The sequence below is a fragment of the Oryx dammah genome, unplaced genomic scaffold, assembly GCF_014754425.2.
Source record: "Oryx dammah isolate SB20612 unplaced genomic scaffold, SCBI_Odam_1.1 HiC_scaffold_1, whole genome shotgun sequence".
Taxonomy (NCBI): Eukaryota; Metazoa; Chordata; class Mammalia; order Artiodactyla; family Bovidae; genus Oryx; species Oryx dammah.
Window position 1 is genome coordinate 92,713,463 of NW_024070185.1, and position 16,269 is coordinate 92,729,731.

At 37.0% G+C, this 16,269-nt stretch overlaps 1 protein-coding gene and 2 pseudogenes across 1 annotated transcript; 2 read left to right on the top strand and 1 right to left on the bottom strand.

Moving 5' to 3' along the window:
* Positions 1–831: 831 nt before the first annotated feature.
* On the top strand, positions 832–1,794 carry LOC120864089 (olfactory receptor 13C8). Its single transcript, XM_040240916.1, has one exon. It carries the CDS (start codon positions 832–834, stop codon positions 1,792–1,794), a length of 963 nt encoding a protein of 320 aa, XP_040096850.1.
* An 8,307-nt stretch (positions 1,795–10,101) lies between these two features.
* LOC120864096 lies at positions 10,102–11,101 on the top strand (annotated as a pseudogene).
* A 3,954-nt stretch (positions 11,102–15,055) lies between these two features.
* LOC120861834 lies at positions 15,056–15,998 on the bottom strand (annotated as a pseudogene).
* Positions 15,999–16,269: the final 271 nt, after the last annotated feature.

A 16,269-nucleotide genomic window follows, 5' to 3' on the forward strand; every position in this document is an offset into this window, starting at 1 on the left:
TTGGTAACTAATAATCATCTCCACTGACAAGCAAAGAAGAGAGAGAGGAGGGTATTCTGGTACACTCTGGTAAGATGGAGAATGTGCTTCAAACCTAATGAGTCAGTTATACCTGAGCTCCATAATGGAAACGGATCTAATGTTTTCAAATACTACAGTTTTTTGAACACAAGCTGAAAATAATTTTACAGCTTATACACTACCTTTAAAACATTCATTTTTAAAATGTAATTCAAATTTACAAGTTCTAAAAATACAGCACAGGAACCACTTGCAAATAAATTTTATCTGCCTGCTGCATCCAGATCACTGATACTAAATCAATGTGTTAAGAAGTAGAGCCACTAGAAAGGGCAATAAACTGGCTTGAGAATCAAGCATCCTACAATCAAAAAGTGTTCTCTCTTAACTCTGAGAAAATTAGCTTAGGATTCCTGCTCTAGTGGTCAAGGTTTAAAGTAAGAGATTGTCCCAGAGTTATCTTGTTGCTTTCAAATAGAGAACTATAATAACAAAGGGCTTTCTTGGTGGCTTGGTTGGTAAAGAAACCGCCTGCAATGCAGGAGACCCAGGTTCATTTCCTAGGTCAGGAAGATCCCCTGGAGAAGAGAATGGCATCCCATTATAGTATTCTTGCCTGGGAAGTCCCATGGATAGAGGACTCTGGTGAGCTACAGGCAATGGGGTCACAAAGAGTTGGACACAACTGAGCAACTAACACTTTAATAACAAAGAATATGATTCTTAAAACAGGAGCTCTTGGAAACACTGTATTAACAAATATCTATTGTATTATCCATAGAGTGCTGTTGGAGAAAGGATATACACAATATGGGAAGAACCAATGATTCCGTGTTGAGAGAATTTGTTCTGACTGGGCTTTCTGCTCACCCAGAGCTCCAGACAGTTTTCTTTGTCCTAGTTCTGTGGATGTACCTGATGATCCTGCTGGGAAATGGAGTCCTTATCTCTGTAATCATCCGTTATTCTCATTTGCACACCCCCATGTATTTCTTCCTCTGTAATCTTTCCTTCCTGGACATTTGCTATACAAGCTCCTCTGTCCCATTAATTCTTGACAGTTTTCTTACAGTAAGGAAAAGGGTTTCCTTCTCTGGATGCATGGTGCAAATGTTTGTCTCTTTTGCCATGGGAGCCACAGAGTGTGTACTTCTAGGCATGATGGCACTTGACCGCTATGTGGCCATCTGCTACCCACTGAGATACTCTGTCATCATGAGAAAAGGTGCTTACGTGCCCATGGCAGCTGGATCCTGGGCTGCAGGTATTGTTGACTCAGTGGTGCAGACATCTCTTGCAATGCAATTACCATTCTGTGCTGACAATGTAATCAACCATTTCGTTTGTGAAATTCTGGCTATCCTAAAATTAGCCTGTGCTGATATTTCAATTAATGTGATCAGCATGGCAGGGTCAAATCTGATTGTTCTAGTTATTCCATTGCTAGTAATTTCCATCTCTTACATTTTCATTGTTGCCACTATTCTAAGAATTCCTTCCACTGAAGGAAAACATAAGGCCTTCTCCACCTGCTCAGCCCATCTTACAGTAGTGATTGTATTCTTTGTAACAATCTTCTTCATGTATGCTAAGCCCAAATCTAAAAGCTCCGCTGGTACAGATAATCAAGACATCATTGAGGCCCTCATCTCTCTCCTCTATGGAGTGATGACCCCCATGCTCAATCCTCTCATCTATAGTCTGAGGAATAAGGATGTAAAGATTGCTGTGAGGAACTTGCTGGGTAGGAAAAACTTCTCTGATGGAATATGAATTATGATTTATACTATGTAACTCAGAATTCAAAGCTGCTGCAGACACAAAATTCAAATAGAGAAGATTACCATGTGAAAACAATTTCACAAAGTGTCATTCAAAACTATAAGATATTTTAAACAGTGCTACAAGATCACTGAACTGCAACTGTCACTTCAGGCCATGTCTTTCTCCAGATATATGATGAGGAATGTGATGGCAGGATCATTCAGTTTCAGTTCAGTCACTGACTCTTTGCAACCCCATGGTCTGCAGCAGACCCGGCTTCCCTGGCCATCACCAACTCCTGGTGCTTGCTCAAACTGATGTCCATTGAGTCAGTGATGCCATCCAACCATCTCATCCTTTGTCGTCCCCTTCTCCTCCTGCCTTCTATCTTTCCCAACATCAGGTTCTTTTCCAATGAGTCAGTTCTTCCCATCAGGTGGTCAAAGTATTGGAGTTTCAGCTTCATCATCAGTCCTTCCAATGAATATTCAAGACTGATTTTCCTTTAGGATTGACTGGTTTGGTCTCCTTGCAATCCAAGGGACTCTCAAAGTCTTCTCCAACACCACAGTTCAAAAGCATCAATTCTTCAGGACTCAGCCTTCTTTAGAGTCCAACTCTCACACCCATACATGACTACTGGAAAAACCATAGCTTTGACCAGACAGACCTTTGCTGGCAAAGTAATGTCTCTGCTTTTTAATATGCTGTCTAGGTTGGTCATAACTTTTCTTCCAAGGAGCAAGCATCCTTTAATTTCATGGTTGCAGTTACCATCTACAGTGATTTTGGAGCTCCCCAAAATAAAGCTCACTGTTTCCATTGTTTCCCCATCTATTTGCCATGAGGTGATGGGACTGGATGCCATGATCTTCGTTTTTGAACAATGAGTTCTAAACCAGCCTTTTCTACTCTCCTCTTTCATCAAGAGGCTCTTTAGTACTTTGCTTTCTGCCATAAGGAGGCAGGATCATATGATAGCTCTATTTTTACTTTTTAAAGGAACCTCCATACTGTTCTCCCTAGTAGCTGCAACAATTTATAACAACAGTGTAGGAGGGGTTCCTTCTTTCCACATTCTCTCCAGCCCTTGTTTGTTGATTTCTTGATGATAACCATTCTGACCGCTATGAGGTGATATTTAAATATAGTCTTGATTTGCATTTCTCTAATAATTAGCAATGTTGAACATCTTTTCATGTGCCTCTTGGCCATCTGTATGTCTTCTTTGGAGAAATGTTTATTTAGTTCTTCTGCCTATTTTGATTGGGTTGTTTGTTTTGATGATTAAACCATATGAGCTGTTTTTAATTTTGAGACTAATACCTTGTCAGTCACATCATTTGCAAATATTTTCTCACATTGTGTGTCTTGCCTTTTAGTTTTGCTTCACAGTTTCCTTAGCTGACCAAAAGCTTTTGAGTTTAATTAGGTCCCACTCATTTTACTCTGAGAGACAGAACATATATTGCTGTCATTTATGTTAGAGTGTTCTGCCTATGTTTTCCTCTAAGAGTTTGTCCTTTTACAGATGAATAGGAAAAGAAAATGTGATATATATATATATATACAATGGAATATTACTCAGCCATTAAAAAGAATGAAATAAAGCCTTTTGCAGTAACATGGACAGAACTAAAGATTGTCATACTGAGTGAAATAAGTCAGACAGCAAAAGTGAAATATTGTATAATATCACTTATATATGGAATATAAAACTGATACAACAGAACTTCTTTATAAAATGGAGGGTCACAGACTTACAGAACAAATGTATGGTTACTGAAGGGTGGTGTGTGGGAACATTTAAGGAGTTTGAGAATTACACTACTGTATTTAAAGTCATTAACCAACAAATACCTCTGACATATCACACGAAACTCTGCTCAATAGTATGTAAAAACTAAATGGGAAAAGAATTTGAAGATTAATAGATACATGTAAATGTATGACTGAACCACTTTGCTCTACACCTGAGAATAACATAACATTGCTAATCAACTATACTCTAATATAAAATAAAAAGATTAAAATATATGATAAAATATATATTTATGACATATAAATATATGATATATCTTGGTTGCCAAAATATGTCTTGGTTACTGTTGTTACTTTTAGTTAGTTACTTTTTAATTTCTAGCTGCAGAAATTAAACATGCTTGTGGCTTTTCAGAAAACTATTATGGAAATGTAAAATATTGAAAATCTCTTAGGAAGCCCCAGGAAAACATAATCACTCTTAAATATTTAGAAAATAATAAAGACACATGTATATTACCATATGTGAAATGGATGACCAGTCCAAGTTCAGTGCATGAAGGGCATACAAAGCTGGTGCACTGGGACAACCCAGAGGGGTGGGATAAGGAGAGAGGTGGGAGGGGGTTCAGAATGGGGGACCACATGTACACCCGTGGCTGATTCATGCCAATGTATGGCAAAAACCACCACAATAGTGTAAAGTAATTAGCCTCCAATTAAAATGAATTAATTAATTAAAAAGAAAATAATAATAAAGATAAAAAGTGTTCTAAAAGACAGTTTGTAACCTAAAATAAGTACACAGCCAATTATTCAAAATCATTATGAATTAATACATCTATCATATATTTATTTTTATATTGTTCATTTATTTATAATTTCTCTCCACCAACACATAAAGCTCTTATATGATGAGCAGGAAATTTTTATCATCCTATAATATCAAAAAGATCTAGTAGAGGACAGGACATATAATCAATGTTCAATAAATTTTTTTTAAAAAATAAATGAACCACATCATGTATAAATGCTGAAATTTGTATCTGCCATATCTGAGTTAACAATGGTTTTTCAAAAAAAAATCTGATTCAATATAATATTTTATAAATTAACTATATTAACATTTTCCCCTTCATGGATCACAGCCTTCTCATGGTGAAGGGGCTTGTGTAACTCAATGAAGCTATGAGCCATGCCATGCAGGGCCACCCAAGATGGACAGGCAAAAGTGCAGAGTTCTAACAAAAAGTAGTTCACTGGAGGAGGGAATGACAAACCACTCCAGTATTCTTGCTGCGAGAACCCCATGAACACAAACAATATGAAAAGGCAAGAAGATGACACAGGAAGATGAGCCTCCCAAGTTGGAAGGTGTCCAATATGCTACTGGCAAAGAGCAGAGGGCAATTACTAATAGCTTCAGAAAGAATGAAACAGGGCAAACCAGAAACGATGCTCAACTGTGGAAGTGTCCAGTGGTGAAAGTACATTCTGATGCTATAAAGAACAATATTGCATAGGAACCTGCAATGTTAGGTACATGAATCAAGCTAAATTAGAGGTAGTCAAGCAGGAGATGGTAAGAGTGAACATCAACATCTTAGGAATCAGTGACCTAAAATGGACAGGAATGGGAAAATTTAATTCAGATGACCATTATATTTACCGTGTGCAAGAATCCCTTAAAAGAAATAGAGTAGCCCTCAGAGTCAACAAGAGAGTCTGAAATTCAGTACTTGGGTGCAATCTCAAAAATGACAGAATGATCTCAGTTTGTTTTCAAGACAAACATTTCACCAAAATAGTAATCCAAGACTATGCCTGAACCATTGATGCCAAAGAAGCTGAAGTTGATCAGCTCCATGAAGACCCACAAAGACCTTTTAGAACTAATACCAAAAAAATGATATCCTTTTCATTATAGGGGATTGGAATGCAGAGGTAGGAAGTCAAGAGATATCTGGAATAACAGTGAAGTTTGATCTTGAGCTCCTTATTGCAAAATTGAATTCAATTTCTTAAATTGAAGAAAGTAGAGAAAACCACAAGGCCATTCAGATATGACCTAAATCAAATTCCTTATGATTATACAGTGGAGGTGACAAATAGATTCAAAGGATTAGATCTGGTAGACAGAGTGCCAGAAAAACAATGGATGGAGGCTCCTAACTAAAGGAGGCAATGAACACCATCCCAAAAAAAGAAATGCAAGAAGGCAAAGTGGTTGTCTGAGGAGGTTTTACACATAACTGAAGAAAGAAAAGAACAAAAAGAAAGGGATAAAGAGAAAGATACACCCAACTGAATGCAGAGTTCCAGAAAATAGAAAGGAGAGAAGAAGGGCTTCTTCAGTGAAAAATGAAAAGTTGAGGAAACAATAGGATAGCAAAGATTAGAGATCTCTTCAAGAAAACTGGAGATATCAAGGGAACATTTCATGTAAGGATGGGCACAAAAAAGGACAAAAATGGTAAGGACCTAACAGAAGAAAAGATTAAGAAGAGTTGGCAAGAATACACAGAAGTATATGCAAAAAATTCTTAATGGCCAGGATAACCATGATAGTGTGGTCACTCACCTAGAACCAGACATCCTGGAGTGTGAAGTCAAGTGGGCCTTAGGAAGCATTATTATGAACAAAGCTTGTGGAGATTATGCAATTCCAACTAAGCTATTTCAAATCCTAAAAGATGATGCTGTTAAAGTGTTGCAGTTAATATGCCCACAAATTTGGAAAATAGCAGTGGCCACAGGACTGGAAAAGGTGTTTTCATTCCAATCACAATCTTTGGCACTTTTCAGACTACCAAAAGAATTTTCAGACTACCGGACAATTGTGCTCATTTCACATGCTAGTAAGGTCATGCTCAAAATCCTTCAGGCTAGGCTTCAACAGTACGTGAACTAACTTCTAGATGTACAAGCTGGGTTTAGTAAAAGCAGAAAAACCAGAGATCAAATTGGTAATATATGTTGGATCATAGAGAAAGGAAGGGAATTCCATAAAAACTTCTGCTTTACTGACTATTGTAAAGCCTTTAACTGTGTGGATCACAACAAACTGTGGAAAATTCTTAAAGAGATGGGAATATCAGACCACCTTACATGACTCCTGGGAAACCTGTATGCAGGTCAAGAAGCAACAGTTAGAACAGGACATGGAACAATGAACTGGCTCAAAATTGGGAAAGCTGTAAGATAAGGGCGTATTTTATCACCCTGTTTATTTAATTTACATGCAGAGTGCATCATGTGAAATGCGGGGCTGGATCAAGATTGCTGAGAAAAATATCAACAACTTCAGATATGCAGAAGATATCACTCAACAGAAAGTGAAGAGGAACTAGAGAGCCTCTTGATGAGGGTGAAAGAGGAGAGTGGAAAAGCTGGCTTGAAACTCAACACTCAGAAAACTAAATTCACGGCATCTGGTCTCATCAGTTCAATTCAGTTCAGTCGCTCAGTCATGTCCGACTCTTTGCGACCCCAAGAACTGCAGCATGCCAGGCCTCTCTGTCCATCACCAACTCCCAGAGTTCACTCAGACTCACGTCCATCGAGTCAGTGATGCCATCCAGCCATCTCATCCTCTGTCGTCCCCTTCTCCTGCCCCCAATCCCTCCCAGCATCAGAGTCTTTTCCAATGAGTCAATTCTTCACATGATGTGGCCAAAGTATTGGAGTTTCAGCTTTAGCATCAGTCCTTCCAAAGAACACCCAGGACTGCTCCTCTAGAATGGACTGGTTGGATCTCCTTGCAGTCCAAGGGACTCTCAAGAGTCTTCTCCAACACCACAGTTCAAAACCATCAATTCTTCGGTGCTCAGCTTTCTTCAAAGTCCAACTCTCACAACCACTGGAAAAACTATAGCCCTGACTAGACGGACCTTTTTGGCAAAGTAATGTCTCTGCTTTTGAATATGCTATCTAGGTTGGTCATAACTTTCCTTCCAAGGAGTAAGCATCTTTTAATTTCATGGCTGCAGTCACCATCTGCAGTGATTTTGGAGCCCAAAAAAATAAAGTCTGACACTGTCTCCACCGTTTCCCCATCTATTTCCCATGAAGTGATAGGACTAGATGCCATGATCTTCGTTTTATGAATGTTGAGCTTTAAGCCAACTTTTTCACTCTCCTCTTTCACTTTCATCAAGAGGCTTTTTAGTTCCTCTTCACTTTCTGTCATAAGGGTGGTGTCATCTGCATATCTGAGGTTATTGATATTTCTCCCGGAAATCTTGATTCCAGCTTGAGCTTCTTCCAGCCCAGCGTTTCTCATGATGCACTCTGCATAGAAGTTAAATAAGCAGGGTGACAATACACAGCCTTGATGTACTTTTCCCTATTTGGAACCAATCTGTTATTCCATGTCAAGTTCTAACTGTTGCCTCCTGATCTGCACACAGATTTCTCAAGAGACAGATCAGGTGGTCTGGTATTCCCATCTCTTTCAGAATTTTCTGCAATTTGTTGTGATCCACACTGTCAAAGGCTTTGGGATAGTCAATAAAGCAGAAATAGATATTTTTTCTGGAACTCTCTTGCTTTTTTGATGATCCAACAGATGTTGGCAATTTGATCTCGGATTCTTCTGCCATTTCTAAACCCAGCTTGAATATCTAGAAGTTCACGGTTCACGTACTGTTGAAGCCTGGCTTGGAGAATTTTGAGTATTACGTTACTAGCATGTGGAGATGTGTGCAATTTTGTGGCAGTTTGAGCATTCTTTGGTATTGCCCTTCTTTAGGATTAGAATGAAAACCGACCTTTTCCAGCCCTGTGGCCACTGCTTAGTTTTCCAAATTTGCTGGCATATTGAGTGCAGCACTTTCAAGGCCTCTATCATATATTTATTCCCAGAGAAAATGTAGGTTGATAAGTGTACCTACAGTCAATCAAACTTAAATATTTATACCAAATAAAATATATCCTGTCCAACCAACCCTTCATACTCCCTTGGAAATGTATACTTATGAAGTAGGTAACAGATTGAATTGGATGAGAGTCCTCCTTTCCACAGCAAATAGATACATAAACATTATATTATGCTGATTGAATTGTCTCATCATTGTAAACTGGACGTTTCAAAGAAAGCAGCATAACCTGTTGGCAAATGACTATTACTGAGAGAAATCGTCAATCCTATATCAGAAGTATACTTACTGTTTGAGAAACCTAACTAAAACCCATACATTGAATCAAGATGTTACCTCTAGGGATATTTATTAACCTAGGTAGACTGTCTTGAGGATGAAGAGCTGTTTTCAAATTTGTGCTCTTTTACTTATTTATTATAAAGAAGGTCATCTGCTAATATTTATTCTTTAAATGTTTTCAAATTAAAATCTTTTTCTCCATACTCTATGGCACACAACTCAGATCTAGAGCCAATCTCTAATTTCTATTTTGGAAAATGTTGAGCATAACTTAAAATTCAACAAATAGAAGAGGAAAAACTTTTATATGGACAGAACTAAAAGATAACTCTTTTGTGTGTGATTTTGTTCTTTGTATTTTTAAAATCTAAAGAACCCAAAACTCATCGCAATACACTTACTCAGAAGTCTCACCAATATATTTAGTTTTGCATTGTCTGCTCTTCAATTACAGTCCTACATAGAATTGAAACACCAATGGTATGCTCCAAGTTATCAATGAGAGATGGTCTAAAAGGCCTTGCTATTCATGTGCTTCTAGAAAATCAGCATCAACACCATCTGGAAACATGTCCATAAATTCAGATCTCAGATATCACTTGAGATCCACTGATTGAGAATCTTTTACAAAGATTTCCCATGTGACTCATCTGTATATTAAAGTTTTAAACACTCCACTAGGTGGGTGGTTTTCTTCCTCAGTTGTCCAATAGAATCATCTGGCGAGCACTATTTTAAAAGAGGTCTTATTCCCACTTCTTAGACAACTGGCATAATTTTGGGAGGGCAATAACCAGGCAGGTAAAAAAGGAGGGATGTAAATCAGAAAAGGCAGATATGAATAGCAATTTATTACTTATTGTGTATAAATGTGTTAAAATAATTTTTAAACATATTCTATGAAATTTATTTTCCTCAGAAAATTATAGTGATGATTAAATAAGTAATACATGTGAGCATATTAATAAATTACACAACCCTAAACCAATGCTACTGTTAATGACTAACATGATACAAAACCAAATAAATCAATAATCTTAAGATATGAAGCATGGAGGACTGAGCGACTTCACTATAAACTAATGCTACTGTTAATGACTGACATGATACAAAACCAAATAAATCAATAGTCTTAAGATATTAAGCGTGGTATTTCCAAAATAGCAATTATCATAGTACATCTGTGGTTCAACTAAGTCAGAAATAACAAACTTTTAAAAATGCAAATAGTTCTTCCCTGTCTCAGAACCTCTCTATCACAGTCTCAGGAAATAGAACACAGGAGTTTGTATTTTTAATAAACTACCAATGTAAATATTGTGTATCTTCTACTCCATAGTTTATAAGCAGGAAGAGGAATATAAAAACCTAATTTCACAACTAAAACCAACCAGCTACTTTCCCTTCCTTCAATGATCTCTTACTTCATATGATAATACTGTATAGACCCCTTAACACCTACATCTCTTCTGCAATACTCAGGTATGCAAAAGTAAAATGGAAAGAACCAATTCAACAGGCATTGAGTTCATTCTTCAGGGACTTTCTGAGTACCCAAGAGCCGAAAAGTTCCTTTCTGTGATACTCTTGGTGATGTACCTGGTGATCCTCCTAGGGAACAGCACTTTGATCATCCTCAGTCTCCTGGATTCCCACTTTTACATCCCTATATACTTCTTTCTTGGTAACCTTTCCTTTCTTGATATTTTGTGCACATCCTCCTTTATCCCCTCAACAATGACACACTATCAGAGAAAAAAAAATCTCCTTCACTAGATGTGTTGTTCTGATATCTGTCTCCTTCACCATGGCATCCACAGAGTGTGTGATCCTAGCAATGATGGCACATGACTGTTGCATAGCCATCTGCATGCATTTGAGGTACCCTATCATCATGAGCAAGGCACTTCGTATTCAAATGGCAGCTCTCTCATGAAGATGGGGCTTTTTCAACTCATTGACACAAACAATTCTTACAGTACACTTACTCTTCTGTGGGAAAAATGTCATCAATCATTTTGCTTATGAAATATTGGCCTTTCTTAAGCTGGCTTGCACAGATATTTCCTTGAATGGAATTACTTTAATGTTTGGCAGTGTACTATTTTTGTTTGTTTCATTACTATTGATTTTCATCTCCTACATTTTCATCCTTTCTATTGTACTAAGAACCAATTCATCTGGAGGAAGAAAAAAGGCTTTTTCCAACTGCTCGGCCCACATTACAGTGGTGACTGTGTTTTATGTGTCAATCATCTTAATGTATATAAACCAAGTCCAAAGACACTTCTTTGGACAAACTGATTGCCATGTTCTACGCAGTAGTCACACCCATGCTCAGTCCTATCATCTACAGCCTGAAAAATATAGAGGTGCATGGTGCCAGGAGAAAATAGACAATTAGACTGCTTCTGAAGGCAAGGATAAGGAACTTACAACTTTGAGCTTATGCACAAAATAAGCTCATATATTTGAGGAAAGGTTTTCAATACAAGCAGAACAAAGAAACTAAAGGATATATGTAAAATCACAGAATCTAAAAACTGGAAGGAAATTTCAAAGTAATAATCTGATTTTATCTTTTATGAAAATAAGGACAACTAGTGTTAGAAGTAGGAGTAAACTTTTAGAGACAAAAAAAAAAGTGAAATTCTGTTTTCCAAAAAAAACTTAACAAGTAAAACATATTTCACTCCCCTTTTTGAGAGAACTATAGGAGTTCATGTTTTTTCTGTTTATTACTCATTTTTGTTTTACTCAGGGACTGGATCTGGCCCCAGCCTAATTTCTCTACTACAAATTTTTCCTCCTTTTCCCCCTTTCTGTGTTTATCCCACCCCCTCTGCACACACTATGCTGTATTCACTATGTAGTTATCCAAATATATCATGTTCTTTCACATTTAATGACAATAGTATATGTCAGTTCATTCCTATCATGATATATTCCCCATGGCATCACAGTCATCTAATTAAATACAATTTGAGTGTTATTTACCCTGAAAATCCTTCCAAAATTTATTCAATGGAAAAGTACTATTTATAATAGCCAAGATATGGAAGAAACCTAGGTGTCCATCGACAGATAAATGGATAGAGATGTGGTGTGCATATATATATATATATATATAGAGAGAGAGAGAGAGAGAGAGAGACTGTTAGTCACAAAAAGAATAAAATTTTGCCATTTGTAGCAACGTGGAAGGGCCTAGAGCTTAGTGAAATGAGTCAGAAAACAAAAAATACTCTGTTGTCACTATTATGAAGAATCTAAAAAATAAAATAAATGAGTGTATACAACAAAACAGTAAGATACAGATACAGAGAACAAACTAGAGGTCACCAGTGTCTGATCACCAAACATATGTGGGAGGAACAAGATGGGCTATAGGACTAAGAGACACAAACTACTATTTACAAAATAAGTGAGCAACAGGGTATATTATGCAGAAGAGGGAAATATATCCATTGTTTTGTATAAATAAATTGAATATATTCTATTAAAATATTGAATCACTATCTTGTATTCCTGAAACTAATAGAATACTATAAATCAACTATATTTTAATAAAACAGAAGGAAAAATAAAAATAAGGAGATAAAGATACACTAGCATAATTCAATCATGTATTAGAAGGATTTGCATATACATGTATTCTGAGAGATGGGAGTAATTAAGGACAGTGTTTCCCAGAACCTATAACTTCTTCTTATTCTTAGAAATGTTATCACATACATTTTGTTTGTAGTTTTGTCCATTAAGCATATGGACAAATACTGAAAGTAAAATTGAACTTGTGATCATTTTCACCTTGTAAGAAGTAGAGTGTTAGTGTGTTATTTTCAGTTCAGTTCAGTCACTCAGTCGTATCCAACTCTTTGCAACCCCGTGGAATGCAGCATGCCAGGCTTCCCTGTCCATCACCAACTCCCAGAGTTTCCTCAGACTTATGTCCATCGAGTTGGTGATGCCATCCAACCATCTCATCGTCTGTCATCCCCTTCTATTCCTGCCTACAATCTTTCCCAGCATCAGGGTGTTTTCCAAGGAGTCAGTTTTCGCATCAGGTGGCCAAAGTATCGGAGCTTCAGCTTCAGCAGCAATCCTTCAGTGAATATTCGGGACTGATTTCCTTTAAGATTGACTGATTTGATCTCCTTGCAGTCCAAGGGACTCTCAAGAGTCTTCTCCAACACCACAGTTCAAAAGCATCAATTTGTCTGTGCTCAGCTTTCTTTATAGTCTAATTCATCCATACATGACTACTGGAAAAACCATAGCTGTGGCTAGACGGACATTTGTCAGCAGAGTAATGTCTCTGCTTTTTAACATGCTGTCTAGATTTGTCATAGCTTTTCTTCCAAGGAGCAACTGTCTTTTAACTTCATGTCTGCAGTGATTTTGGAGCACCAAAAAATAAAAGTCTCTCACTGTTTCCATTGTTTCCCCCCTCTATTTTCCATGAAGTGATGGGACCAGATGCCATGATCGTCATTTTTTGAATGTTGAATTTTAAGTCAGCTTTTCAACTCTCCTCTTTCACTTTCATCAAGAGACTCTGTAGTTCCTCTTTGCTTTCTGTCATAAGGGTGGTGTCAACTGCATATCTGAGGTTATTGATATTTCTCCCAACAATCTTGATTCCAGCTTGTGCTTCATCCAGCCCAGGGACTAATAAAAAATCATTATCAATTGACTGCTGCTTTCATATTTATTCAATATTTTCTCATTTGACTGTCATGTCAGCCTCATAATTATCTCTCATGATTGTCATGTCAGTAGTCAGTAGGCGTACTCTGCCCATATTCCAAACTAAATAACCAAACCATAGATAGGTCAAGTTAGGTTTTTCCAAGGTCACACAGCTAAGACATGGAGGAGTACAAATGCAATCCTGAGTTCTTTGGTTCTAAAGCCCATGATTTTCCATAACACCACACAGCTATTCCTGTGGTAGCAATAATTAAGTTGACAAGTATTGATTTTGTAAGCCAGAAGCATAATAGTTCTTTCCACAGAAGTGTAGATTAAACCTCTGAATGAAGGTAGAATGAGTGAGAACGATTGGCTGAAATTAATAATTGCTTTAAATCCAATCACTGTGTTAGTTGTTATTTATGTATACTCTCCTTCCTCCTTGGCACATAGAGTGCTAGTCATTCTTCTCTACAATTATCTCCACTCTTTCATTCTTCTGCTCTTCCAATGGCCATAGAACATTGTCCCAAGGCATTAATACAATAACCACAACCTATCTATCTGTTTTGATGAAGTTGTTACTCTTTGGACAGACTAGTTCAACCTTTAGTGTGATTTTCTCACTTGCTCTAAGATTTACCCTCTAAAGCTTCTCTGTCTTTCTGCAAGTGGTAATTTTCAGCTTGAGTTAAAGCCATCACTATAATTCCATTAGCTCTGTGACATCTCCATGATAAAGGGTAAATTAGATGTGCATATCAACTTCACATTTAAGCAACTGGTCCACAGGCAGAATATAAATGTTACAAAAGCTGCTAACTGTACACTTTGTAATTACTCATATATTGTGGTTTATAGAATAAGATATCTTCATACATTTCAATATTTTATGTCAATTTAATGAGTCTGGGGTATTGTAAATTCTATAATATAGGGTTTATATCTTGCCTTTCTTCTCTAAATGTTAATAGTTCATTTATATTCTTGGATTTAAACAACCAGGCATCTGAAAAAAGTACAACAGAAATGAGCTGATTGTTTCACTGAGGTACTCTGTAGTTTCTTTGAGTTAACAATATAAAGTCAGCACTCTATGACAAACAAAATATCATTAAACTCTGATTTTTTTTGTTCATAATGATACATCTCCACCCCAGTTTTATTTAGGATTGTTTTATGCAGACTTTTTATATTTGTACATGGACATTCCCACACATCTATCTGGATACAAAAGCATACCCAAATATGTAAAACACAACCACACATTTATAGAATATATGATTGCTATCATCAAATGTCACTATTCAGAAAAATGTTAATCATAAATTAGCTCAAAAATCTACTAGTTACTATGCTTATATAGTGCATATTTATAATACTGAATGCTTAATAATTGGCTACACTGACATTAGTTAATTTTATATTCTAACTCCCTGAAATAAAATTTGTCATCATTAAAATCTATGTAAGAGTTTGAGATATACTTATATATTTTTATATTATCTAACAACTTCAATTATAGATCAAGAAACAGACTCGGAAAACCACACATCACATTTGAAATGAGTGTATTCCCCAGTTCCAAAGTTCTGATGTACCTTGACCACTAAATATTCCTTAAATTTATGTGTTTTCACATGTGCTTATCAATGTTATTTGCCACTGGGGACTAAGAAAGTACAAAAGGGGTTTTTAATCAGCATCTTTTTCACAGCTGTTTTCATCTCTTTGTTGCTTAGACTATAGATGTTTGGATTCAATTTGAGGGTTAAAACCAAATAGAGTAGAGCCATAAATTTATCTGTTTCCTGTGAATCTACAGCTGAGGGCTTCAGATACATGGAGAGAGCTGTCCCATAGAACATATCCACTACACTCAAGTGGGCTGCACATGTTGAAAAGGCTTTGCTTCGACCATTCACTGAGCTGATTCTTAGGATGCTGCAGAGGATGGACACTCAAGAAATAAAAATGAGCAGAATCAAGAAAGAAGTACACTGATCATCAACATGATTAACTGAAACTTTGAAGTGTCTACACAAGCCAATTTTAGGACAGCCAGAATCTCACAAATGAAATGACATCTTCTTCCACTCAAAGACAGCTGCAACACAGAAACCATTTCCACCAGGGCAGTGAAGGAGCCTGTCACCCAGTAGCCAGCTGCAATCTGTACATAAACCTTCTTGTTCATGATGATGAGGTATCTCAGAGGGTTACAGATGGCCACACATCAGTCATATGTCATCACAGACAAGAGCACACACTCAGTGGAGCCCATGGCCAAAAAGAAGTACCTCTGGGCAGCAACACCCTGAGAATGAGATGGTGTTTTTCCCTGAAATAAAGTTCGCCAGCATTGGAATCAGGACAGAAGTATACCAGATGTGCAGACATGACAGGTTGCTGAGGAAGTACATGTATGTGTGTAGGTGAGAATCCAGGGCACTAAAAGAAATCACAATACTATTACCTAGTAAGGTGATCAAGTACATCAGCAAGCACAGCACAAATATGGTGATTTCAACTTTGGGATAGTGAGTAAATCCCAGAAAGAAAAAAATTAGAAACGACTGTAGAGTTTGTCTTGCCCATTTTAATCCGCCTAGTCCATCAGTAGTAGTGAATAAAAGCATACATGGCCTATATTTAAATTTTACATTCTAGCAACTTTCAAGGGGTTTTTGTTAGGAGAACTTGAAAAAGAGCATTGCCCTCCAATATTATTAGCAATATCATATTAATTATTCACTCATTCATGCCACATTTACTAAATACACTGAGAATCTAGAGCTGAGTTAACACAAGTCCTTCTTTCAGGCAGTTCATAATCAAATATAGGGCACAGTCAATAAGAACCCTATCT

What these genes read in the sequence shown, in the direction of transcription:
- LOC120864089 (XM_040240916.1), top strand. Translation starts at nt 832, where the DNA reads ATGGGAAGAACCAATGATTCCGTGTTGAGAGAATTTGTTCTGACTGGG.